The sequence below is a fragment of the Rhamphochromis longiceps genome, linkage group LG23 (assembly GCF_057381845.1).
Source record: "Rhamphochromis longiceps isolate RC_006_pf linkage group LG23, R_longiceps_female_GT1.1, whole genome shotgun sequence".
Classification (NCBI taxonomy): Eukaryota; Metazoa; Chordata; class Actinopteri; order Cichliformes; family Cichlidae; genus Rhamphochromis; species Rhamphochromis longiceps.
In genome coordinates this window covers 34,559,474-34,584,411 of record NC_140578.1, presented here as the reverse complement: position 1 = coordinate 34,584,411, position 24,938 = coordinate 34,559,474, and the positions used below count along the sequence as shown (strand labels likewise).

General features: G+C 42.5%; 1 protein-coding gene across 4 annotated transcripts in view; it reads right to left on the bottom strand.

The window, feature by feature from the left end:
* The window catches only part of nbeal1 (neurobeachin-like 1), a 61,164-nt gene that overhangs the window by 14,612 nt on the left and 21,614 nt on the right, over positions 1 to 24,938 (bottom strand). For 2 of the 4 annotated variants that reach the window (XM_085397371.1, XM_085397370.1), the window contains exons 6-28: positions 23,195 to 23,322; positions 20,865 to 20,950; positions 19,751 to 19,836; positions 18,961 to 19,324; positions 18,629 to 18,735; positions 17,077 to 17,163; positions 13,908 to 13,991; positions 13,410 to 13,508; positions 12,618 to 13,189; positions 12,063 to 12,195; positions 11,672 to 11,791; positions 11,206 to 11,515; positions 11,003 to 11,088; positions 10,763 to 10,852; positions 9,538 to 9,715; positions 9,306 to 9,439; positions 7,892 to 8,051; positions 5,337 to 5,439; positions 5,101 to 5,260; positions 3,738 to 3,896; positions 3,079 to 3,238; positions 2,644 to 2,732; positions 409 to 1,011 (exon numbers count right to left, since the gene is read on the bottom strand). In XM_085397371.1, coding sequence (XP_085253497.1) covers positions 409 to 1,011; positions 2,644 to 2,732; positions 3,079 to 3,238; positions 3,738 to 3,896; positions 5,101 to 5,260; positions 5,337 to 5,439; positions 7,892 to 8,051; positions 9,306 to 9,439; positions 9,538 to 9,715; positions 10,763 to 10,852; positions 11,003 to 11,088; positions 11,206 to 11,515; positions 11,672 to 11,791; positions 12,063 to 12,195; positions 12,618 to 13,189; positions 13,410 to 13,508; positions 13,908 to 13,991; positions 17,077 to 17,163; positions 18,629 to 18,735; positions 18,961 to 19,324; positions 19,751 to 19,836; positions 20,865 to 20,950; positions 23,195 to 23,322 — 4,098 coding nt within the window. The remainder of the gene's footprint in view (positions 1 to 408; positions 1,012 to 2,643; positions 2,733 to 3,078; positions 3,239 to 3,737; positions 3,897 to 5,100; positions 5,261 to 5,336; positions 5,440 to 7,891; positions 8,052 to 9,305; positions 9,440 to 9,537; positions 9,716 to 10,762; positions 10,853 to 11,002; positions 11,089 to 11,205; positions 11,516 to 11,671; positions 11,792 to 12,062; positions 12,196 to 12,617; positions 13,190 to 13,409; positions 13,509 to 13,907; positions 13,992 to 17,076; positions 17,164 to 18,628; positions 18,736 to 18,960; positions 19,325 to 19,750; positions 19,837 to 20,864; positions 20,951 to 23,194; positions 23,323 to 24,938) is intronic. The other 2 variants (XM_085397373.1, XM_085397372.1) reach the window with 1 other exon arrangement.

Here is a 24,938-nt window from a genome sequence, read left to right as displayed (position 1 = left end):
AACAGTCACTAAAGCCGCTGAACATTAGCCCCTAAAAAGGGAACCATTTTCTCCTGATTGAGTAATGTTTGCTTAAGATTTTGGAGCCTTAAAATTAAAACACAACATCTCTGAGCCAGTTTAAAAGTCTCTTATGTAATAGAGGCCAATAGGCTTGATGCTGAATGCAGAGACTGTAGGAATATCAATAAATAGTGAAAGATGGACTAATTGAGGACTTGTTGAAAATAACTATTTTTTTTATTCCTGGGCTCTGATATAGCAGCTTAACAGGATCCCCAGTTTAATATTCCTTATTGATTTTTTTTCTGGGGCTTGTTTTTTTTATTTTATTTGAAAAATAAGCAAAAGCATAACATGTTCAATTTAAATCAAGTGCAAAGCTGTGTAGAAGATTCGAAGGATCACCTCAACATTGTTGAAAGACTCCCCCAGCGAGATGTTGTCACTAAACAGGAAGCTGTCTTCAGTGAGGGAGGAAGTTGCGTCTCGATCCCCGGAGTTCCCTGGGAAAGGCTTCGAGGTTTCCAGTGGTGAGGGTGTGCTGGGCATGCTCCCAGGTGTCTGGCTGCCGCTCTCTCCACCCTCATATGCCTGCAGATGGGACAAATCCAGCATCAAGCCCCCTGATTTTCCCACCACCCAGGGCTTGACGTGGGGCTGCGGCTCGGTGGAGGCAGAGGAAGACGGCGTATCCAACAGCGAGATGACGTCGCCATTCTCCAGGCTGTCCACAGAGCGGGTATCACTTATGCTGATCCGGTCATCCTCCACCCGGTCCAAGCGCCCGGCACTGCCCGCCTGTGCCCTCCTCTCCAACGGCAGCTCCAGACGGTTGCTACCGCCGCTGGTCCGGCTCAGCTCCAGGCTGCAGGTGCTGACAGTATCTGAGCTACGCAGCGCCAAGGACCCTTCGCCCCTTAGGTACAGCCGCATGAGGGTGTCCTGCCAACACTGCTGCTTTGAGATCTGAGCAGCAGCATCCTGTTGGGACTGAAGCAGCTGGTACACCTAAAGAGGAGGTAGTAGATTCAACTTTGAAGATGACAAAAAACAAAACAAAAATCTTCAAAGGCAAGCTGTAAGTTACAGATGGAAAGAACTTGAATTAAGGCTTTTAAACATCACCTCACTGGTATTACGTCACTAAACACTTACCTGACTGCAACTTTATGATTACTATCAGTAGAGTCCAGAGCTATTGAGGAATTATGTTCCTTTGTGAATTATGACCCAATCACTGTTAAAAAAGGAGGATAAGGCAGCGAGCGAGCAAGCGCTTGGGGACAGGGGGAAGGAAAAAACTCCCTTTGAATAGGAAGAAACTTGAGCAGAACCAGTCTCGGGGTCAAGCCAGAATTAACTCCCCTAAGTGACAAGGGTGTCTGCATTTTGGCCCATCTAGACGGTTACGCTCCTGCTTGGTGCTCCAGAGAACCCAGGTTCTCTAGGGAACATTCAAAAAGCTTTCCTCTGACTGGAAACACACTCACTTTCCAGTTTGAACGCAGTTTGAACAACTGTTTTTGGCCATGCCATGGTATCTATGATTAATGCAGTGCCACTCTGACTGTTAAGGCTAAGAGCATTATGTCTATAACTTCCTTCTGTTCCCTGAAAGAGAGGAATGAGAGACATCACCAGGTTCCCCTGCAGCACATGTGGGCTCGGTGAATGGTTAGGGGTAACCATGATGACAGGCTGTGCAGGCAGGCCCATGCATATGTCAGCACAGGTCACACAGACCGTGATATTGCATACAATATATATTGTATGTCGTTCCTTTCCTTCAGGGAACAGAACATATAGACATAACAGTGTTTTTATTAATGTATTGTCAGTTAAGAAGGTGAGTTGTCTCAAAGCGCTTAAATTTTCAGGTAAAGACCCAACAGTATAACAGAGCGCCCCAACAATCAGATGATTCCCAGAATACAAGCACTTGGTGGCAGTGGGGAGGAAGAGAGCACGAACTGGAAACAAACGAGACAAAACACAAAACTACAAGAGAGAGTAGACAAACGTTAATAGTGGCATATAGATGCACACTGAAGGCTTTTCAGGGAACTTAAGACAACCTGATAATAAAATGTTTCAATAGTCCAGGCTGGAAGTCACAAATGCATGCACTTAGATTTTGCAGATGAAAGAAGGCAACGTTCGAGATTTGTTTAATGTGTGTAGTTGCTATACAGAGATCATATACCATGTTTTATCACTGCCTGTAACAGCAGGGCAACTAAAGTTATAACTGTTTCCTCTCAGCTGTTCATATGTTATTGATCTACTAATGTTCAATAATTATTTTAGACTAAATCATTCATCACTGTATTCTCTCTGCTGCTGATGTTTTCACATGGATGTGAGTATAATGCACTGATCTAAATGTGTGGAGGCGGCGAAAATAGTGGCAGTGAGTGCTGGAATTTTCCAGGCTTAAGCTGAGGACGCATTATTATTATCACTTCAATAAATAAAAAGGAAATAACGTATGAAGAGAAACAGAAAAAGGAAACAGAAAATATTGTGCAAAGGATTAGATACTGTGCACTGATTGCAGGAGTCATTTCCTGTGTGCTAATTTGCTAATAAATATGATGAATGGTGTGAGTGCAGCAGGTTTAAGTGCAGGTGTTCCCTCACCCTCTTGCAGACGATGAGTCGCACGCTGGGTCCGGCCCGGTGAGTGAGCTGGACCAAAGCCATCAGGTCCTTGTAGTTTACCACTTGATCTGCAGATTGTAGACACATATGCTTTTACATTGATCCAAGTATATTCAGTATTGGTTGGTTCATTGAAGTGCTAATGCATTATTTCCCCTCAGTGACCGAAATGTACAGCCTGTACCCCACCAATCTGTCCAAAGTATCTTTACCTGTCTCCATATAAATGCTTTTTGCCTTTAGCACCAGTGTGTTATCAGCGTGAAAGTATAATCCACAGTGCTTTTGTTTTTAAAGAATAACCAAGTTATGCATTATGCCAATCCTTTATGTTCCTATATGTGTACTTGTTTTCCTACTAAAGAAAAAAAAAAAAAGCACAAATTTTTAAAATGCACTGAAGCAAGCTCTGACCTGTATGGAGGACTTGGTTAAGGAGACAGCGGATCAGGGTGGGAGTGATGTGAAGTTCAGAGAAGAGCAGCGATAGACCGGAGTAACCCGCCTCCCTCAGCCGCAGTCGCTGCTTATTTTTCTCATAGAGCCGGTCGCAGCGCAACATTCGCTCAAACAACTGCACGAAGCGGAAGAGAATCACACAAATCAATGATTCTGAACATTTTTTAAAGTAACTGTGCTGAAACGGATGTAGGATATTCCTCTTCGGTAGTACTGGTGAATTCTCAGAATGTCATATTAACAAGCAGGCGGCTACATGCACAAACAGCATGTACACGCAAAAATGTGCATGAGTGTTTTCCAAGACAAAACAGAGCAGAGGATCAGATCAGGAAGGCCAAGGCTAAAGTAAACCTCACAAACTCACTGATGTCAGTGCTAGCATGCATCAGCTGATGTCTGACACTGATATTAGTTTATCTTTATATATAAGATCCATTTCTCACCTTATTATTTAATATAAAACAGCAAATTTCAAAGTTTGCCTTTCTTATCACCATGGTGCATTATTTCTATTTAGAAACACCTAACTATATTAAGTTATAATCAACACTGATGACTGTGGATCTATGCTAAGACACTGAGATGGCTTTAATGACGCTTCTGTCACCTACCTTAAAGACAAGTTCTCGGAGTCGATCTGAGTGTTTGTTATTGAGGAGGAGAGCATAGCAGGAGTCAGCCGCCGCGGGTTCAAAGAGAAGCAGGAAGAGCTGGTCTTTGGCTGGGCTGCTCTGCAGAAGGCTCAGCAACAGCTCCAGCAGAGCACACAGCTGCAAAACAAACGACCACAGTTCACCCATCACATCTTCCAGTAAAGACTGTACTATACTTTCAATTTTCATATCATCTGCTGGTTTAGACACGTTTCATTTCTGCTTTAAGTGAACCTTTGCTGTTTCACATTGGTAGCAAAGCTATCTGCTATAAACTATACTACAAACCGTACATACCCAACAACACTTTTTAAGCCTGCTTTTAGCTGAGTTTTGATTTCACTGAGGACTATCTTTAGATATACTCTTTAAAAAAATCTAAATGTTCACAGAAAAAATTAATTAAGTGCGACATAAATAAGAAAGTGAGGGAGCAGATGCCTGGATCATCTGATTATGTTGACCATATGCTCACAGGAGGTGATGTAACCTTCCACATACAACTTTTTAAGTTTTCTTAAATGAAGTGGGACTCAAAAATTGGGGGAGAGGAGGAGGTTTGACGAGAACGGTAAATGGAAATCACCAAACTGTTGACAGTAAACAAGTCCAGTGAAAGGGTTATCTGCCGAGAGTCATAAAGGAAAACGGTTAATGTCAGTGTCAGCTAACAGCTGCTGATGGGTAATGCTGACTGAGAGGAAAATGTTTAAAAATAATGCAGAGAGAAAGAGAGAGGCCAGCAGAACAGCTGCCAGGTGGGAAACGAGCGTAAAGCTTCCTGTGCAGGCATCCCTGCACTTTGGTCTCATTGGGAAACACCATATCCTGCAGTGGAAGCTCCTCTCATTTCACACTGAAATCCTCTAAATGGCACATTGTTGGGATTATCCAGTTTCACAATTTATAGGTCACCTGGCAAGCAGGCGCTAATAATAACATGACCTACTCCAAATTTATTAAGATGCTGACCTGACATATTTCAGTCTTTATGATCCAACAAAACTACTGACTGGCTCACTGTAAGGCTGAGAAAGGATTAACCTTCTGTTCTTGGTGGATGCAGTACTCCCACAGTGAGGTTTCCATATTTTTGGGGGTGGGGTGGGGTATTGGTTTTTCCTGAGGACAATCCTATTAAGCTGAACGATTTAGCAAAACAACCAGGCAGAGGAAAAGAAGCAATTTCCTTAAAAAAAAATAAAAATAATAATAATAGTAATATTTTGAGATTTCAGGGAAGCAGTTCCTCTCTGCTTCCTCTGATGTTTCTCAGGTTTATGCTAAAACTGGACCTCAACTATAAAATCCTAAATCTAACCTGATCTTCGTCTCCAATGGCAGCGATGTATCCCAGAATGCTCTGCATCTCCTCCTGCGACATGCCCTTACTAATATAGTACTTGATGAGGCTGCACAGAGATGCGCGGATGGTCCGAACGTCATCCTCGCTCAAGTCACTGTCTTTGTTAGTGTTCTTCCTAAAATATGGAAGAAATGACAATCAGTTCAAAGCCTGGCAAACAGATCCCCACCCACCCCCCACTGGAGTCTTACCCATAATAGAGGCGTATGGTGTCCACCAGAAACTGAACTCCATATTTCTTCCGGAACTGCTTCCTGTTGTCTTTGATGACAGTGGACATGTACTGGATATGACCTGCATTACAAATAAAGGGCACAAGATCTGTCTCATTAAGGAGCATAAACTCTGAAGACCCGCTGTTTTACATCTTTAATGCATTTTCATCGGTATTTAACTTTCACATAAGATCTTATTTCACTGGACACTGCTGATATCATCTGTTGCTATGAGTATCAAATCTCAAACATTTTATGAGACTCAAAATATGAGTTCTGCAGAAGACAAAAAACAACCAAACAAAAATAAACAAACATACACTTTACAATTTCAACTCTAATCTGAAAGGAATATGACTGACAATTCTGTCAGAGCTTCTTTAGTCAAAACAGCCAGACCAATGAAGGCTAAACTACTGAAGATAAAGTGTGAAGCTTGTGTTCCCGATGCAAATATGGAAAGCCAAAAGGCAGACAGCAGCAGTAAGGCTACCTGACAATAATGAAGCAATATATACAGTGGGGCAAAAAAGTATTTAGTCAGCCACCGATTGTGCAAGTTCCCCCACTTAAAATGATGACAGAGGTCAGTAATTTGCACCAGAGGTACACTTCAACTGTGAGAGACAGAATGTGAAAAAAAAATCCATGAATCCACATGGTAGGATTTGTAAAGAATTTATTCGTAAATCAGGGTGGAAAATAAGTATTTGGTCAATAACAAAAATACAACTCAATACTTTGTAACATAACCTTTGTTGGCAATAACAGAGGTCAAACGTTTACTATAGGTCTTTACCAGGTTTGCACACACAGTAGCTGGTATTTTGGCCCATTCCTCCATGCAGATCTTCTCGAGAGCAGTGATGTTTTGGGGCTGTCGCCGAGCAACACGGACTTTCAACTCCCGCCACAGATTTTCTATGGGGTTGAGGTCTGGAGACTGGCTAGGCCACTCCAGGACTTTCAAATGCTTCTTACGGAGCCACTCCTTTGTTGCCCGGGCGGTGTGTTTTGGATCATTGTCATGTTGGAAGACCCAGCCTCGTTTCATCTTCAAAGTTCTCACTGATGGAAGGAGGTTTTGGCTCAAAATCTCACGATACATGGCCCCATTCATTCTGTCCTTAACACGGATCAGTCGTCCTGTCCCCTTGGCAGAAAAACAGCCCCATAGCATGATGTTTCCACCCCCATGCTTCACAGTAGGTATGGTGTTCTTGGGATGCAACTCAGTATTCTTCTTCCTCCAAACACGACGAGTTGAGTTTATACCAAAAAGTTCTACTTTGGTTTCATCTGACCACATGACATTCTCCCAATCCTCTGCTGTATCATCCATGTGCTCTCTGGCAAACTTCAGACGGGCCTGGACATGCACTGGCTTCAGCAGCGGAACACGTCTGGCACTGCGGGATTTGATTCCCTGCCGTTGTAGTGTGTTACTGATGGTGACCTTTGTTACTTTGGTCCCAGCTCTCTGCAGGTCATTCACCAGGTCCCCCCGTGTGGTTCTGGGATCTTTGCTCACCGTTCTCATGATCATTTTGACCCCACGGGATGAGATCTTGCGTGGAGCCCCAGATCGAGGGAGATTATCAGTGGTCTTGTATGTCTTCCATTTTCTGATGATTGCTCCCACAGTTGATTTTTTCACACCAAGCTGCTTGCCTATTGTAGATTCACTCTTCCCAGTCTGGTGCAGGTCTACAATACTTTTCCTGGTGTCCTTCGAAAGCTCTTCGGTCTTGGCCATGGCGGAGTTTGGAGTCTGACTGTTTGAGGCCGTGGACAGGTGTCTTTTATACAGATGATGAGTTCAAACAGGTGCCATTCATACAGGTAACGAGTGGGGGACAGAAAAGCTTCTTACAGAAGACGTTACAGGTCTGTGAGAGCCAGAGATTTTCCTTGTTTGAGGTGACCAAATACTTATTTTCCACCCTGATTTACGAATAAATTCTTTACAAATCCTACCATGTGAATTCATGGATTTTTTTTTTCACATTCTGTCTCTCACAGTTGAAGTGTACCTCTGGTGCAAATTACTGACCTCTGTCATCATTTTAAGTGGGGGAACTTGCACAATCGGTGGCTGACTAAATACTTTTTTGCCCCACTGTATATTTGTGTCTGCCAATACAAGTAAAGTCTGTGCATGGAAAAATGTATTGATTAAGCCAGAAATGGTATGAAATGGAAAGTCTAGGGTTGAGGTGTGTTGCAAAGTAGCTTGCAGAGGCAGCAGAAACTGCATGCAAGTTAAAGTTCCTTAAATAGGAAGAATATGACAAGCAATAGCTGAATGTGCACCTAGATCAGCTCATGTGCCTGGATTGTTAGCTGAGCTTGGCTCTGCTTCCTTGGTCTGGCTCAGAGTTACAGGACATGAACAGAGCATGAATCAAATGTAGAGTAGCTGCGTTTGTGACCCTGGTATTAAATACCTTGTTGTGTAGATGAGAAACTGTAAAATCATGTGTATTGAAACAATTATCAAAGGCACACAAATACAAATGTATAGATCTAACCTATGCGTAGCGGGAAGTCCCCTTTGTTCCAGATGTTGAAATTGAACAGCAGATGAGTGTGAAGCTGCTGCAGCAGAGCTTGATTCTTCTCATATGTCACTTGTTCTATCAGGAGCTGCACAGCAACCAGCACGCTGACGCCAACATGCCCAGCTGGCAGCTAAACACACACAAACATAACTATTAACTCAAACACTAACATGTTCAGACACCCATGAAAAATGATGACACGCAGAGGAAACACAGTACAGTTGACTACACGTATGATATGAAAATGCACCTTTTAAGAAACAAAGAAAAGCTTGTTATCAGGTCACCATAAAGCCATGTGACACCCATAACTCAGTACCCATAAACAGATAAGGGAAGAAGTAAGCATATTAGTGGATTATTTGGATACCATTTAAAGGGTGTGGTTACATCGCCTAGAGCAACTGTTACCACATCTAAGACACTTTCATTTAATCTCGGTCTCTGTGGAGGCTTTTATTTTCCATTGGTGTAAATGCTGACTCAGTCTCCTCGCTAAGTAAATAAATAGAGAGGGACTTGCACATGACAAAAGACTGAGGAGGAAAAGGAGGGTTTGGATTGGAGAGCTGAAGATTAAAGAACCAGCACACGAAGGGTCAAACAAAAGGACAAAAACACAGACAAGGAACAAACAGACGAAGCGACAGACAGGGACAAAAAGGATCGGAGGTGAAATAATTATAAAGAATACGTGGTCCTTTGTATCAGAAATCAAATGATGTCAGCCAGACAGTCTGAATTCCTCAGCTGTAAGCTCTTAGAGTCAAACTAATCCATACTGAATAGGATGAAAAACAAAAGAGGCTCATGGTCACTGGGCACAGCCTGGTTTAATTAATGTACTGCCTGAAATAAAATCTAATGGATGCTTTGCACCAAAAATACTATTAAAACATCCCTCTATACTAAAGGAAATGCTGACAGGATATGCTCAAACCTAACATAAGATGAAATGCATTTACTTTCACCAAAATCAGAAAATTTGACATTCTTTAAAGCGAGGCTATTCTGCTCATTTCAAGCTCCATATGTTTGTTTGTTTTTTTTTTATCTTTGGATGTTTTCTTGGACAAGAGATTCTAAATATTTCTTATTTATCTGGACCTTGGTCCAGCCCACCTGATTGGCTGCCCCTCATGAACAGGACGCTTAAACTGCAGGTGGGTGGAGCTTCTGTGCTCACTGACAGACATGCGTGCTTGAGATGACCATATTAGGCATGTCCTCTCTCTGACATCACACAGAGCCAAGTGTAGAAAAAACAAAACAAAACTGTAAATATAGAAAGTAACAATTTGCAGAATGAACTTGGTTTTATATTTAATTGTAAATATGTATCCACCCAAATTAGCCATATGCAAAATCATGCTTAAACCAAGACCTTCTGTAGCAGGGCTCCCAGTGTCCCGACGCCATGTAAGTACAGCAGATTCTCCTGGTTGATTGGGTGTCTCTGCAGAAAATGCTTCAGCACCAACAGGAATGTGGCTACCAGATTCTTCTCCAGGCGGGCCTCTGAGGTAGAAAATGTATCTCAGTTTATTTCCTTATTCTGCCCATTAACACAATTGTTTGTTTCATGACAAGGATTTGACAGTTGTATCAGAACAGACCTGAAGACCTGTTAGATGGGAGAATGACCCAATCGCCATCGGCTGGTGTGGTCACATCTGGGGTGATGAAATCAGATCCAGCTGTGGGATCATTCATCTGCTGATCAGGAGTCACGAAAGCCAACTGCTCCAGGATTGGGAAGAGAATTGGCAGGCCACCCACACAGTTGATCATGTCCTGCCAAAGATCAATATCATAGAGCTTAGTAGGGGGACGTGTGGTGCTCAGAATTGAAAAAGAAAGCTGAAAATTCAGCACCACTAAAGATGGTGGTCGTCCAACCCCTGCCTTCCCCCTAGTGGTCAAAATAAAAACTACAGATTTAAGGCACTTTACTTTTCATACCCAAAAGCTTTTTTTGTTCTCTAGATCAGCGGTCCCCAACCCCCGGGCCTCGAACCGGTACCGGTCCGTGAGTCGTTTGGTACCGGGCCACAAGAGTTGAGGCTCAGGTGTGAAATGTATGGTTTTCAGGGTTTTTATTGGTTTTCAGCGTTATTTTGTTACTGTTTTTATCGTTAATTCGGTTTTCCTGGGTCTTTTCACGTGTGTTATGAATAAATCTTATTTTTTTCGGTACCGGTACTAGTTTTATTTTGTTGTATTTATCCGCGACACCTTAAAGGCCGGTCCGTGAAAATATTGTCAGGCATAAACCGGTCCGTGGCGCAAAAAGGTTGGGGACCGCTGATGTAGAACACAGATTTGGATGATTAATTTATTCAAGTGCTCTGTTGGGATATGTCAGAAACTGATGTCAGCATTGTGGACTGAGCCAAAGTCATAATATCCTCAGGAACGTCTGTGGACTAAAGCTTTTAAAACATTATTTTGGGACAAACTTACCAAACATTCTACATGATTTGACCAGTTTTCACACAAACTCCAGAACGTGTAAGGAGAATCATTTCAGGCACTGTCCAAAGTTACCCTCCCACAGGCAGCACATCAAACACAGCCAACCAACCAATCACAGCACTTTAAAGACCAAGCCACATTTTACATTGATTCAATTCTTCTTCCTTTTTTTTTTTAAATAAACTTTAAGCATCAATGGCCTTGATTTCATTCTAAAAATAGCTGCTGAGAGGGAAGATGTGCTTCTAGAAGGACCTTCAGTTCATTTTAAAATAGTGTGTATATTACATCCATGCAGTACAAGCACAAATACTCCACTGGCCATAAAACTTTTCCATGACAGCACGAGTTTCAGTTTCCGCCCACCTTGATATCCCAGTTAACGACTTTGTTCCCTGTCAGGCGTCCGTGGAGCATGTTTGGAGACAGGTCCAGGCAGATGGGGTTTCTGCAGGCCTGTTAACAAAAGGACTTTGTTTAGTTAGCAGGTAAAGTTTCAGCTAAACACAAACAAAAGGAAGTGATGTAACCCCAGAGAATCCCATCTGCTGCTACACACAGCTGATTCTAAGAAGGCGTGGCTGAGACAGTAATCACAGTAAGCACCTTGGGTGAGTAGTGCAGCAACAATTTAGCTGAAAGGTCCCCAAGCTCTGATTCTTGGGCTTTAAATGGAGAGATGCAGTTTGGACCTGTGCAGAAAAAAACCTTAAGTTATAAAACTGATTCAAACCACATTCTTGTTCAATTTTTTCTTCTTTACATTTATTTTTAATTTTGCACCTCTTCCATAATTTCGCATCACTTACCAGCACTACAGATGGCTTTTATGTGGTTCTGCTGCAGTGGTTCATGAAACACCATGACACTTCCTAGCTGGCCCTGCAGGGACGTGGGGCTTCCCCACTCGCTATCCTGAGTGCCCGCTGAGATTAGCTTAGTCACAGACTCAGGCTTCCCTCCCAGGAGGCCTCCCCAGGTGTGAGGGGACAGGATGCCGCCCAGTGACGAGCGAGTGGTAGGGGTGGTGGCCGAGGAGAAGGGAGGGTCTGGGATCTGGGAGGGTGGAGGAGTGGTGGTGCGCTGGCCTGCTGAGCCGATGCAACAGGAGGTGAACGGCTGCAGGAAGAGTAAAGCAGAAGAATGTGGGAAACAAAGAAAGAATATAAGACAGCAAAAATATTTTAGAAACTGTAAAATTTAGGTGTTGTGACAGATAAGCTGATTGGTCCATAATAATAATAATAATGATAATAACGGAGGTTCAGGTCTCACCTCTGTCATGGTCGGGTACTTGAGGGGGGCAGAAAGTTTCTGCTGTCCGTCCACATAAATGTAGACTAGACTCTGTCCAAATGGCCTCTTTCCAGGCACATGCACCACACCGATGCTGTGCTGTGGACAGAAATTCAAACACCTCCATTAGACGTCAACTTCCTAAACTACAACTCCACAAGAGGTCCAAATGAAGTATTCATCTAAATAAATACTCTACACATATAATCTTTGTGTAGCTGGATTTATTAACTCAAGGAACAGTCAAGGGTGTTACACATCTTTCTGATTCATCTCTGATAAATACTGATGTATTCATGTGCTCTGGAGACGCATTTTTCAGTGGTACTACCCTTTCAGCAAAGAAATGACATCATTAAATCTGACTCACCCAGAGAGAGTCACAGAAGCAGTAATCAGGCAGCATGACTGTGACATACTCCTTCTTTGTGCATACGGCAACAACCAGCACACCTGCTGAGCTGATAAAGGCCTCAAAACCTGTTCCTCCTGGAGTAAAAAAGCTGTAGAGAATCAAAGAAAACCATTTGAAATATTTTGAGTGTTTAACATGCATAGCTTTTTACTGAAATTGTTGCTATAAGGTTACACTGGTTACACTGAGGTTACTACTTCAGGTACGAAGGGACTGGATTCCCTTTTTTCCTGGTAAAAACAGCGTTGCCCTTCTCAATGCAGCTTTGTTTATTTTAACTATTTAATGCAGAATAATCCAATATGCTTTGAAAGATTGAGTGCTAATTATAGAATTACAGATTACAGATGGGTTTTTACCAGATTACTGCCTACCATTGTCAAAAGCCTTTGATTTACAAAGGTTAACATTATATGTAAAATTTAAGATGATAAACATCCTTCAACACTGATTTAAATATGAAATGTGTTCCCAGTTATTCCTGCCTATATTTATGTCTTTTCTTCTGACCTGTACAGCTGTTTTCTCTTGTCTTTGCTGGATGGGCCCAGCTGGTCCTGGTCCAGTGACAACCAGGCGAGGAAGCTAAAGGCAGACCCTGGCCAGCGGTGCACTGTTGGAACTACGATGCCAGCCATGCTGGGCGACAAGTCAAAGTACTGCATGGCACTTTCCAAGCCTTGCTTGCGCACCATGGCGAGGAGGGCTTTCAGAGCAGGACCTACGTATGGATGTGCTTGGCTGGACTCTGGAAGCCGAAGGAGACGCAAAAACTCCAACAGTTCCCTGGCACTCAAAGACTGGCACCCAAGTGAGCCTACTAGCCCCAAAAGGCTTTCAGCACAAGCTCTGTGTAGTCGCTCGTGGCGCTCCAAGGCAGCTAGTGCGCGCATGACCATGGCGGCGTTGACACAGGTAGCACGGGTCTGGCGGTTGAGGCAACTAAGGCGGCGGAGCCAATCGGCTGTGAAGAGCTGCAGTTCTGAGGAGTCCAGCTCTGGGAGCCACTGGACCAGCAGCAGCAAAGGCTCCACATTACTGATGCCCAGGAGGCCCACTGAGGTGTGCTCACCCTCCACTGCCTGGATACACACACACACACACACACACACACACACACACACACACACACACACACACACACACACACACACACACACACACACACACACACACACACAGAGAACTCTAGTCACCATCCATTAACGATTTAGGAAATACAGCCATTAAACACTTTGGATTATTCAGACAATTATAGAAATTTGAAAGTCAGACAATAAAAGTCTTCAGTGTTTGTCTCACCATATTCATCAGCTCTTTGAGGAGGTGTCGAGATGGCTGCCCGAGGGAGATAAGTACTTCGTACAAGTGATTGTACCCGATCCTCTCCTTAAAAACCTCCTGTACAAATCAAGAGAGCCACAAGGAATTTTGTAACAATTTGACTCCAACTAAACGTCTTTGTAATGTTTCAGAAATGTTTCAGGACGTTACAAGTTTTATTCACTTAGCATTAAATGAAAGTCTCTTTAATGAAACAATATCAATTGTTCTATCATCTGTGTGGCATAGAACAGCACACCGACAAAGATATAAGTGTCTCCAGTCACTCAGTCTTCCCAGGATATATTAGGAGGCCACCAAGTCAAACCCTGCTGACTCCGCTGATAGCCAAATGGTTGTTTAGCAGGCTCTCATATACAAGGTGTGCTATTTAAGCTCTTTTAGCCCACAGTCGCTAGCAATCTCTAAAAATCTAAAATTGCAAAATTAAAAGTAACAGACTACCAATAGTTTTACCTTTGCAGCTGGCGATTTGTGCATCACTGTTGTTAGGGCTTTGATGGTTGCTACGGCAAGGGAGTCCAACCGCCCTTGAAACACCTGAAAGAAAAAAAACTAGTCTGTCCCCGTTGCTAAAAAGTTGTTCTTTTAGTAGGAAAAGTTGGTACTGACAGATTATTGCAACACTGAAGACCAACTTCTTTCAGGGCCTAAAAACAACATGCATCACTATAAAAAAAAGATAAGAAGTAAACTTTAGTTGATGCCTTGGAGTCTGATTCATTTTGTTTGTGTAAAAAGTGAGTAAAAATCACTGATGATGGTTAGAACCCTGCAGTAGGAGCTGGCATCAAGGCTTGTACTGCAGATGTTATAGTGAAGGTAAGACTTGTTCTTCTGCTCCAGGTAAAAAGCAATCCTTTTAATAGCATCGGGACATCAAGGTTTAGTTTAAAACAAAAAGAAACACCCACTTCCACACAAGACAGTCAACCACAAAGAAGTACCTCACTGTTTTTCTTTCCACAGTGGCACACACATTTAAAACAAAGCATGCAACCCAGAAAACACAAGCCAAACCATGACACATTTAACACAGATCCATCTCCATCCAGCTTTGTCCTGCTCATGCCCGACACATTCTGGGTCACTAAACCCATTATTTGATTGACATGAGAATGCTCTGCAGAGTCTCGGAGCAGCTGGAGAGGGACTGTGGCAAAAACAAAACACTTAGATCATTGTCACAGAGTCCAGATTACCTCAAACCACTGAACTCTGTGAGAACACACACCAGGCCATTGTGATAGCATTCCAGTGGAGCCCTTAGTATACCAAAGAAAACCAGGACAATGCATGAGAAGGTGGGTATAGGAGTGAAGAGGTGCTCAGGGGAGGGAGGAAATTGCTTTAACACACGAGGCATCGAAGTCACTCCACAGCAAGGCCACAAAAATCACATTGTTGAGTGGTTGTTTATCACCTTAGCTCAGTTGAAGTTTTAAAACATCAGTTTTTGTCTCCCCACTTCATCGCATTTATATTTGTGCTCTAAATTGAGCGAACGTCTGCTTTTTTCCCCTTTCCATTCTGTGTGAAGAGCGCTGACTGACAGCTGAAGTAAAAGAAGGAGCAGGAAATATTAAAACTTAGTGAACTTAGTAAAGTTTTACTTTTCACTGTTCAGCTGGTATTTGTTGACTCACTAAAGTAGACCAAATCTTTCATCTCTGTAGGTGAGATAGGTTAACTTACCTGCTGCTACATGTTACTTTCTGTTCATGCTGGAAGCTGTTTTTCTTTATTGTTTGGCGAGACATCTTTTTGGTGCATTATCGGCACAAATTACGGATCCTGATCAAGCCTAACATTTATGAACCTTTCAAATTAATTATGGGAATGATTAATGGGAATGTACCTTTATATCTGTGTAAAAAGATTCTGTAGGCAAGAGAAAAGATTTTAGGTACCAGAAGCATTTTGGTTTGGGTTTGTAGTCTGCTTGTGGTTTTAGTTCTATTGACCAATCCCATCTGAGCAGGATCTGGTTTGCTGGTGAACAGTCCCTGTGCAGAGCAAAGGTAGGAAAACATTTTCTGAATCTATGAGCTATCGCCTGATGATGCATTAGCTGCATTTGCAGTCACAAAGAATGATCAGCACCCTGACAGCAAGAGGATTCTCTGTTAATCATCTTTTGGTTGCTCCCTTTAGGGTTCGCCACAGTGAATCATCTGCCTCCATCTCACACTGTCCCCAGCATCCTCTCATCGTACTCTGGCACCAAATAATATCTTTTCTCTAGATCCACAAATACACAGTGGACCTCTTTTTTGACTTCCTGTATCAACCCTCTAAAACATTGTATATGTAGTGCTCTCTCGGCATGAAGCCACACTGCTGCTTGCTGATCGTCACTTCTGCTCTTAACCTAATTTCAACAACTGTTTCCCATTGTTTGACTTATCAGCTTTATCCCTCTGTGGTTACTACATCACCCGTCATCACCCTTGTTCTTAAAAACTGCTGCCGGTACACGTTTTCTCCATTCCTCAAATCTTGTCTGACTGAAAGTGTTAAAAAAAATCTCCTGGACATCTCTATACCAGCGGTCCCCAACCCCCGGGCCTCGGACCGGTACCGGTCCATGAGTCGTTTGGTACCGGGCCATGAGAGTTGAGGCTGTGTGAAGTGTATAGTTTTCAGGGTTTTTATTGGTTTTCAGCGTTATTTTGTTATTGTTTTTATCGTTAACTCTGTTTTCCTTGGTCTTTTCACTTGTGTTATGAATAAATTTTCTTTTTTTCGGTACCAGTACTAGTTTTATTTTTGTTGTATTTATCCGCGACACCTTAAAGGCCGGTCCATGAAAATATTGTCAGGCATAAACCGGTCCGTGGCGCAAAAAAGGTTGGGGACCACTGCTCTATACCTCCACAGGTATGTCATCTGGACCAGCTTCATCCTTGTCACAGCTGTCCTCACTTCCTCTTTACCAATCCTCTGTACCTTTTGATTCACTAACTTACCTCCATCAGTCCTCCTCATTCTCATTTTCTTTCATCTGCCTGTTAAAGTACTCCTTCCATCTTCTCAACATACTCTCCATCTCTATCTTAAATCACCCTAACCTGCTGCACATCCTTTCTAGTTCAATCTCTCTGCCCAGCCAATTGATACAAGTCTTTTTCTCCTTCCTAAGTGTCCCGCCTCAGTACTACTTACTTCATCTCCCTTACTTTCCCACTTTTTCTGTGCTAACATCTACCTTTCTTAAACTTTGCACCACAAAGTCTCCTTGTCCTCTTTCCTCTGTCATGTTGGCTTCAGCCAACAATAGCAAAGTTTCCAATGGCACTTTATTGGCAACCAGACCATGACCAGTCTGGTATGGAAATTTCATTCCTGATGATCTGTTCTCTATTGTGCTATTAATTCACAATCTAAGTAAAATCGTAATAATAATAATAATAATAGTAATAGTAATAATAATAATAACAATAATAATAATAATAATAATAATAAAGAAAGGTAAGGCAGTATGAGGGTCTTGCTGTGGAGCGGCCTCATGATTCTGGTGAGATGAAAGTGGAGGGATTTGGCAGCAGTAGCAGATGAGAATAAGGGCAGGGCAGATGAATGATGTGGAGGGGGTGAGATAATGTGGGGCTTTTCTCGGCGGTACCTGAGTGTCCCTCTCGCCTGTCAGTAACCTGTTGTTGGTTATATCTTTCTGGTCCTTGTCTGCCGCCGTGCACCTAGCATTAACCAGCTGATAGACACAACAGGCAACATGTCAACATAGCATGTGGGGAGGCTGATAGAAAGAGACAAGGGAGAGACAGAGGACAGTGCAGGGGAGGAGGAAAGATGTTATAAGTGGAGGAGAGGGTGCTAGGTTAATAGCAATGCCACCGTGTGGACGCGTTGTTTGGTGATCCAGCTGCGCTGTGCAGAGGTAAACATGCAAGGAGGGCAAAATGCTCGTTCTCACACTGACAGTGAAATATTAAACATGACAAACAGGATTGACGAGACCTGGACAAAACTGTATTCAACTTCAAATGTGTCACCTGCAGCAGACTGACCGGAGATGTAATAATAAAACCGATTTCTAAGATGTGAACTTCAACTCCATATTAAAAAAAATAAATAAATTTTTTTCCATCAACTCATATGCTACTCAAGTGAATCAATAATCTGAAAAATAATTACACATTAATGTGATTCCATATGATACCATCTAGTGCAACTGTGGGCCCAGGTATGGGTGTAGTATTCAGAGGAAAAAGTCACATATTTACAAGTAAAATCCTGAATAATATCTGAGATGCAGGACAGTTTGCTGATGCTCGTCATGCACTTGAATTGTAGAACCTAATCAAGTAACTTTGGAACAAATTTAGCAATAAGGAAACACCCAACTCCAGCCTGGAAACCCCAAATTATCAGAAACCTCCAGACTTTAAAGAGACACGGCTGTGTGATGAGCCCATTTAGAGGGCAACAACATTCTTATTTGGTGGGGATGATAGCTGCTCTGCATCACGTACTACAGCAAGTGCAAGCATATTGCTGTTTACATCATATATACTGTGTTTAAATATTCATCCATCTTCTTCTGCTTATCGAATTCAGGTTCGGGGGTTAACATTATTAATCTAATCCCATGCACATCTATGGACTGTGGGAGGAAGGCGGAGGACCTGGAGAGAACATGCAAACTCCGCATAAAAAGGCTCCATCCGAGGCCTCATGCATATTCATGCAAGGTGTGCATGATTATGCATGAGCTTGCACGTCCCTGTTTAGCAACAGTATCTGGGGTATGATGAGGTAGATTCAGTCTTAGAAGCTGAAGATTTAATTCCTTAACATAAAAAAAAAAAAGTCTTAGTATTTTTTTGACTTTCAAATTTGCAAATGATCGTTTTTCTCTGAATATCACCCCACTTCTCACAGCTCCATGTGTTTGGCTTCCTGCTCTCTCTCTCTCTCTTTTTTTTTAATAACAAATACAATGAAAAACGACAAGATACAATACAAGCATTGCATCACAGTGCGGCCTCCTTATCAGTGTGTAAACACAAACAGCCTTAGGAGGCTGGGGTATCAGATACAAGATACTAACAAGAACAACAAAGATCCTGCACAGTTCTCGATGCCAGCTGAATCTACGGGTTATAAATAGACAAAAAAAAAAAAAGAAACAGAAAAAAAAGGAGCTGTGCTTTTACCTTGCTGTTCTGGAGCAGTCGTGTGAGATGCTCAAAACAGTTACTGTTGAGGAAGATGGCTTGTAGTACTGGCCTGTCTGAACACAGGAACATGTCCCTGATAGTGTCTGAAAGGCAGGAGAAATCAACACAGAGGGGCAAAGACGAAGAGAAGCACAGTGAGACAAATAAAAAAGGAGTAGAGAGATGAATGACAACAGAATGTAAACACTGTTAGATTAGCTCGGCTTCCATCTTTGAAAATTATCTTTAAACAAAATGTAGCAGCTGGTAACTAATTTAAAATGTCTTCAAAATGATGAAAGACACACTTTTGTGGATTAAGATCATACCTAGCATGTTTACTTGCAGGGCCACAAATCTGCTCTCCCAGTGTCGACCCAGTGTTGGCACTCGGCCCTTGGCTTGCTGCTGCTGCTGCTGGGCAGCCACGACAGCTGCTGGGTCCGAGTTGAGCAGCTTAAAGTAGTTTTCCAGCACTGAGGCAATTTCCACCTGCCGCTGGTCTGAGCTGGAGGCCAGGAGCCGCTGGACCACCTCCCGCAGGCAGCCCAACGTCAGCAGTGCTTTACGGTCCGGGGCCTCACTATCCCAGTCCTCGCCTTCCTCTGAGGAGCAGCTACCCATGGAGCAGTCAGCCAGGACCCGCATCAACACTTCCATGGTGGCTGGAGAAATTGCAAGGAGAGCGTTCCTCTGCCGGGGTTGCAGTGGTGGAGGGAGGGAAACAATGTGAGTTAGTCAAAGCAAGTCACTTGAGATCAGAGAGAATTGAAAGCGCCGTCCTAGAGTGTGGGAAAGCGGCAAGATAAACAACAATACCACTGAAAAATAAAGAATACAATAGCAACTCATGCACTGCATTCAAGATGAAGAGTGCTCATTTAAACATCAATGCTGTATTCCTTTGCTGGTGATCAACCAATCAGATAAAGCAGAGAAATAAAAGAAACCATAAACCAAAAGTCACTCCTTCATATCCACAACATAGTCTGAGACAGTTAACAAGAAGCAGTTCTACTTAGTACTACTACTACTAATAATAATGATGAATGGCATCTCAAAGCACTCTATCACCACATCTATGGCCAGCAAGCCCAGCTCATTTAAGCTGAAGCTTACCTGATCTCCAGCAACTACTGCTCCAAACAGGTGTAGCAGGCAACATTTCAGACTCTCCTTTAGATGCTCGCTCTCCTGGAAGCACTCTGTAAGGAGGGCAAACATGTAAATACACAAGTGTGGCTTTCCTCAACTTCCACCTCTCAAGTAAACACTGCATGAATTCAGATGCAGAAACAGCAAATTCTCATATTTTTTATGAAAGGAGGGTCGACGAAATCGGCAAAGCAAATAAGATAGGACCTTAACTATCACTCACTCACACACACACACACACACACACACACACACACACACACACACACACACACACACACGTTGTAGTAATTTTAGTTTTACAGCGGTCCCAGTCACCCATTAACTCATCTGTCAACACATCCAGCTGGGGAAAAGAAATCTGACATTTTGGCTCCGTGATGTCTACTTCCTTCATCCCATACATTTCAAAACAATTCAATTTAGTTCCCTGAATAACACTAATTACAATCCTACAAATTTAGACATAATATACAAACATGCTTAATGAAAGGAACAGTACTCTCACAGACTTGCTGCTTGCCCACAACCCAAAGCACACAAGCAGGAAAAGAAGTCTGGTTGAGCCTTGGGTGTTATCTTTTGTGATAAACCACAGCAGCCACACATTTGACACAGGACAGAAAGGAGTATTTGTTTAAAATGGCCCCCAGCAGCGCTGAAGTGGCTTGACAGATACTATTCACTATCTGCTCATCTCCACGAATGGTAAACAGAAAAAAATGCACAAAGAACGGATTCACCAGGACCCAGAGAGGAAAGAGGGGGAGGCGGTGGGAGAGAGTGATGGCATGGGAGCTCTTAGACGAGATGATAGGGGAGGACAGAGGAGAGCAGAGCTTATGGTCTGTAATCAGAACAGTAGTGGGATGTACTGAGAACTGCTTCTACATCCTTACTTGAAGAGGACTCTGAAGAAGGACCATATACACATTTAAAAATAAGTGCACATAGTGGCACACTGTAAAGTTCAGAGCAGCTGAAAGTTCTGCACATTTGATTCATATACCTCTAAAAAACACTCTGGTACATTGAAGGGAGTGGGAGTGAGGGCTCGAGTGAAAAGCAAGACACTTACGGTAAAAGAAAGGAACAAATTCAACAGTGAGGGGAGCTGCTTTGTACTTCTGCCTGCTCCTCTCTACCGTACCCATCTGCTGCTCCCTGGAAGGAACAAACACAGCACACTGAGGAACAGCTCCTGTTCATTTTCAGTACAACTCAATTTTATTTATATAGTGCCAAAAAACACAACAGCAGTCTCGTCAGGGTGCTTTACATTGTAGGGTAAAGACTAGGGGTGGGTTTTAATTATCGATTAAAATCGATTCTGAACATGATATCGATTCATTAAAATCCTGAATCGATTTTTAAATATAAATTTATTTTGCCCGAAACACCAGAATTTCTACAACCACAAAACAGTAAATGAGAGCAGGTACAAGGCTTCTGCACAAAAACGTGGACCCAACACATCCGAATCAGTGAGATGTCGCCTTTCTCACCCGACGGCACGTACGTGGACACGGACACGCTGTCGGGGCTGAAAGCCGACAGATCACTGATTCTGAAGTGTCGGCCAGCGCTTTGTGTTTACGTGTTTACTTATGTGTTTACTTTTTGTGCTAGATTCTGAAGCTGCAGGTTTTATCTCTCTCCAAACAATATTGACTGAACCAGCAGCCAAAGACGATCCAAACTACGCTTCACATTTCGCTTCACATAAACATCATCACGAATTTCCTCTGACTTTTGCTGTTTTGCTTCCACCACGATAAAAATCACACTTCATGTAGAGCTCTCTCTCTCTCTCTCTCTCTCTAAATCGATAATCAAAACCCACCCCTACTTATTACCCACCAGTCTACGGTGTCGGCCGCTGTTTTTTTTTTTTGGGGGGGGGGGTTTGTTACTTCCGACAAGAAAGCCTCATTTTTGCTGTTCAATACTGAACAAATTTAAACTTTTTAAAATTGTGCAAAATTGCAAAATGCTTAGCTGTGTCTCTAATCAAACCTCTGTAACTTTGCTCTGCTTCACTTCGTTTTTGATCTACTGCACAACATTTTTAAGGTCATCTGCTATAAAAACCCAGACCAGGAAAACCGCCTTCATGTTTTTCTGTGTTTTATCCTTATTTACTTTGACACAAAGGTATCTGCTGTGATGTTTACACCTTTGATAAAGTCTCACAAATGTCAGCTTTCTTTTTATAGATATAAAAATATAGATATGGACTGATAAATGATCAGAATTATAATATTTCTGACTATCTGAGGCAAAATTCCCCGATTTAAATCGAATCGAATCGATTCTAGAAATCAGTGACGATATCCAGCCCTAGTAAAGACCCGACTATAACACAGAGAAAACCCCAACAATCAAACCACCTGCTTTGAGCAAGCATTCGGCAAAAGTGGGAAGAAAAAACTCCCTTTTGACAGAAGAAACCTCCAGCAGAACCAGACTCAGCGGCAGGGCAGCCATCTGTCTTGCCTGGTTGGGGGATGATGGACCCGAACTGAGCAGATTACCTAATCAAGGCAAAGTTAACCTTCCTTGCTGCGTTACCATGCCAACTACAGAGCCACAGTTTTATATAAATTATTATCTGAATGACACACCTAGGAGGAAACAGACCAATGAGGAGTAAGCTTCTTCATAAGCTATCAAGAGAGCACCTTCAGTAGGTTTGTATGTATTATCAGATATTAAAAGGTAAATTTTAAAATAAAATCCCATCATTGCATATTTTGTAAATAAGGCCTTCAGGAAATGACTTCTTTGCCATTTCTGCTGTTGGTGTTGCAGGACAAACTAACCCTCATCCCCTTTGCAGTTCTAGGAGTGAAAACTAAATCAAACTGCAGTCTGACTTTTGAAAATAAGAAAAATAATCTAAAGCAGTTTTATGTAAAGCAAAATAGTTTGTTTCAACATAAAGTTTAGTCTTTAGCTTTAAAAAGTTTCCAGTCCTAGCTTTGCAAACCCAGAAAATAAATTATATTTATGGTTCTAGCAATGTTCACTTGTGCAAGGAACACAAATCTGATGAAAAAAAATTAAATAAAAGACAAACAATGTGTGTTAGGATGTTTTACCAACAGTCTGATGACTGATAATGGAAAAAAATGACTACCAGTAATAAGATATGAGGTGTTATCAGCCACAAGAATGGGGAAACAGACTGTGAGACTAGGCACACCTACATGTGCAGTGAGCATTTGCCACCAAGTCAAAAATCCAAAGTGCAGCAGCTTGCTAGCACATAGCTGCTAAACACGGGGTGTTAAATTTCACTGTCAAGAATTATTTTAACTCCTTTTAGCCAAATAAAAACAGTCTGTTACTCTGAAGCGGACTGCGTTCCCCTCAGGTGTGATTGTCAGTAAAGCTAGATGTTGTTACCCGCACGTTCGATGCCTCCAGTTGTGGTATGGATCGTAGAGGCTCTCGCAGAATGCCAGTGCATGACGGACAAACTCCTCCGCCTGACTCTGGTCCGCCATCTCCTTCTCTTTGGTCTTACTCTTCAGCTGTAATAGAAACAGCCACATTACATACTGCACATACTATTCAGTCTCAGTGAGACTTTCTCTGTTTAATCAATACAGTCAGCTGTGTGTAATAGTTAACCCAAATTTCTGTTACTGGGAGTAGGTAGCCAAGTAAAAGCTATTAGTTATTTCTACTCAGTTATTTCTGTTTTAAGAATTTTTTTTCATCTTTTACAAATTCAAACAGGGAAAAAGAAGGAAAAAAATGCTTTTTTAAAGTAACAAGGAGAGAATCTCATTGCATGGTTGGAGGATTGTGACCCACTCTTGCAGAATGTTTGTGCGTTTTTTTTGTTTGGGTTTTTTGGTAAAGGTCTTTGAGGATGTTCAGTTTGCATAAATGGGAAGACCAAAAGGTCAGGCTTCTTTTTGAACAGTGAATCATACACAGCTGCTCTTTTTAGTCGAAGAATGAAAGTACAGAGGTGGATATTACAGCAGTTGGTCACCTTTAACTGAATCCATTCTTTCATCCAATACTGAAATCTTTTACACCTACCCCAGTTACAACATAAACCAAAACCATAATCCATCCTCCTCTGTGCTCAAGCATTTGAGAGTTGTTCTTTTCATTGAAATAAAGGTCTCCTCCCCTACCCCCAACATACCAAAGCAGTTTTTTTCCATCAGTCTAAAAGATTTGCTGGTGAGATGCATCAGGCTATGTTGACGGTGATTTTTTGGGGGGGTAAGAATTAGAGATGGATCGATCCGATATTACGTATCCGTGGTTCAGGGGGTTGGGAAGCTCATCTTGTAAACGGAAAGTTGCCAGTTCGATCCCCAGCTCTGTCTGTCTTGGTCGTTGTGTCCTTCGGCAAGACACTTCACCTGCCGCCTACTGGTGATGGCCAGAGGTGCGATATGGCAGCCTCGCTTCTGTCAGTCTGCCCCAGGGCAGCTGTGGCTACAACTGTAGCTTGCCTCCACCAGTGTGTGAATGTGAGGGTCTCGAAAAGCTCGAGCAATCCATTATTATTATTATTACTGACCTAAATTACTGGATCGGATATCGGAGAGAAATAAAAAATGTAATCCGATCCATTAAATAGCACAAAAGCACCTCAGTAAACTTGCGACATGGCGTAACTCAGCTCATAACCTTAGTACATCGGAGCAGTATACGTCACGTGATAGAGCGGCTGTGGCGTGCGAGACCTGTTGGCGGTCTGGTTGAGCATTTGTAGCCTCGCTACCAACCCGGCATTTCATCTCCGAGAAAGTTATCCCAGACAGGAGTAAAGCAAGTGTGTAAGTTCATCTCCGAATGTTTGTCCCAAATTAAGCTTAACAACCGATATATGGAGCGACTGCCTCTTCTCTATCCCTCCCTCTCCTGTCACTACTTCAATCATGAAACTGATTAATGATCAGCTGATCGGCTTTTCTGTCGCGACTCCCGTCTCTTGTTCATTTATCGCCCACTTTGCACCAGAAAGAGGAAACCAGCGGCTAAACAACAGCAGCACGTTTAAGCTTGATAAGCTGTTGTTAGAATTTATTTAATATTATTATTCTACACCAGGATCCTTTTCTACGCATGGCTGGTAACTGTGCAGCAAAGTTTTACCAGGTGGGCCGATAGGGCATTAACA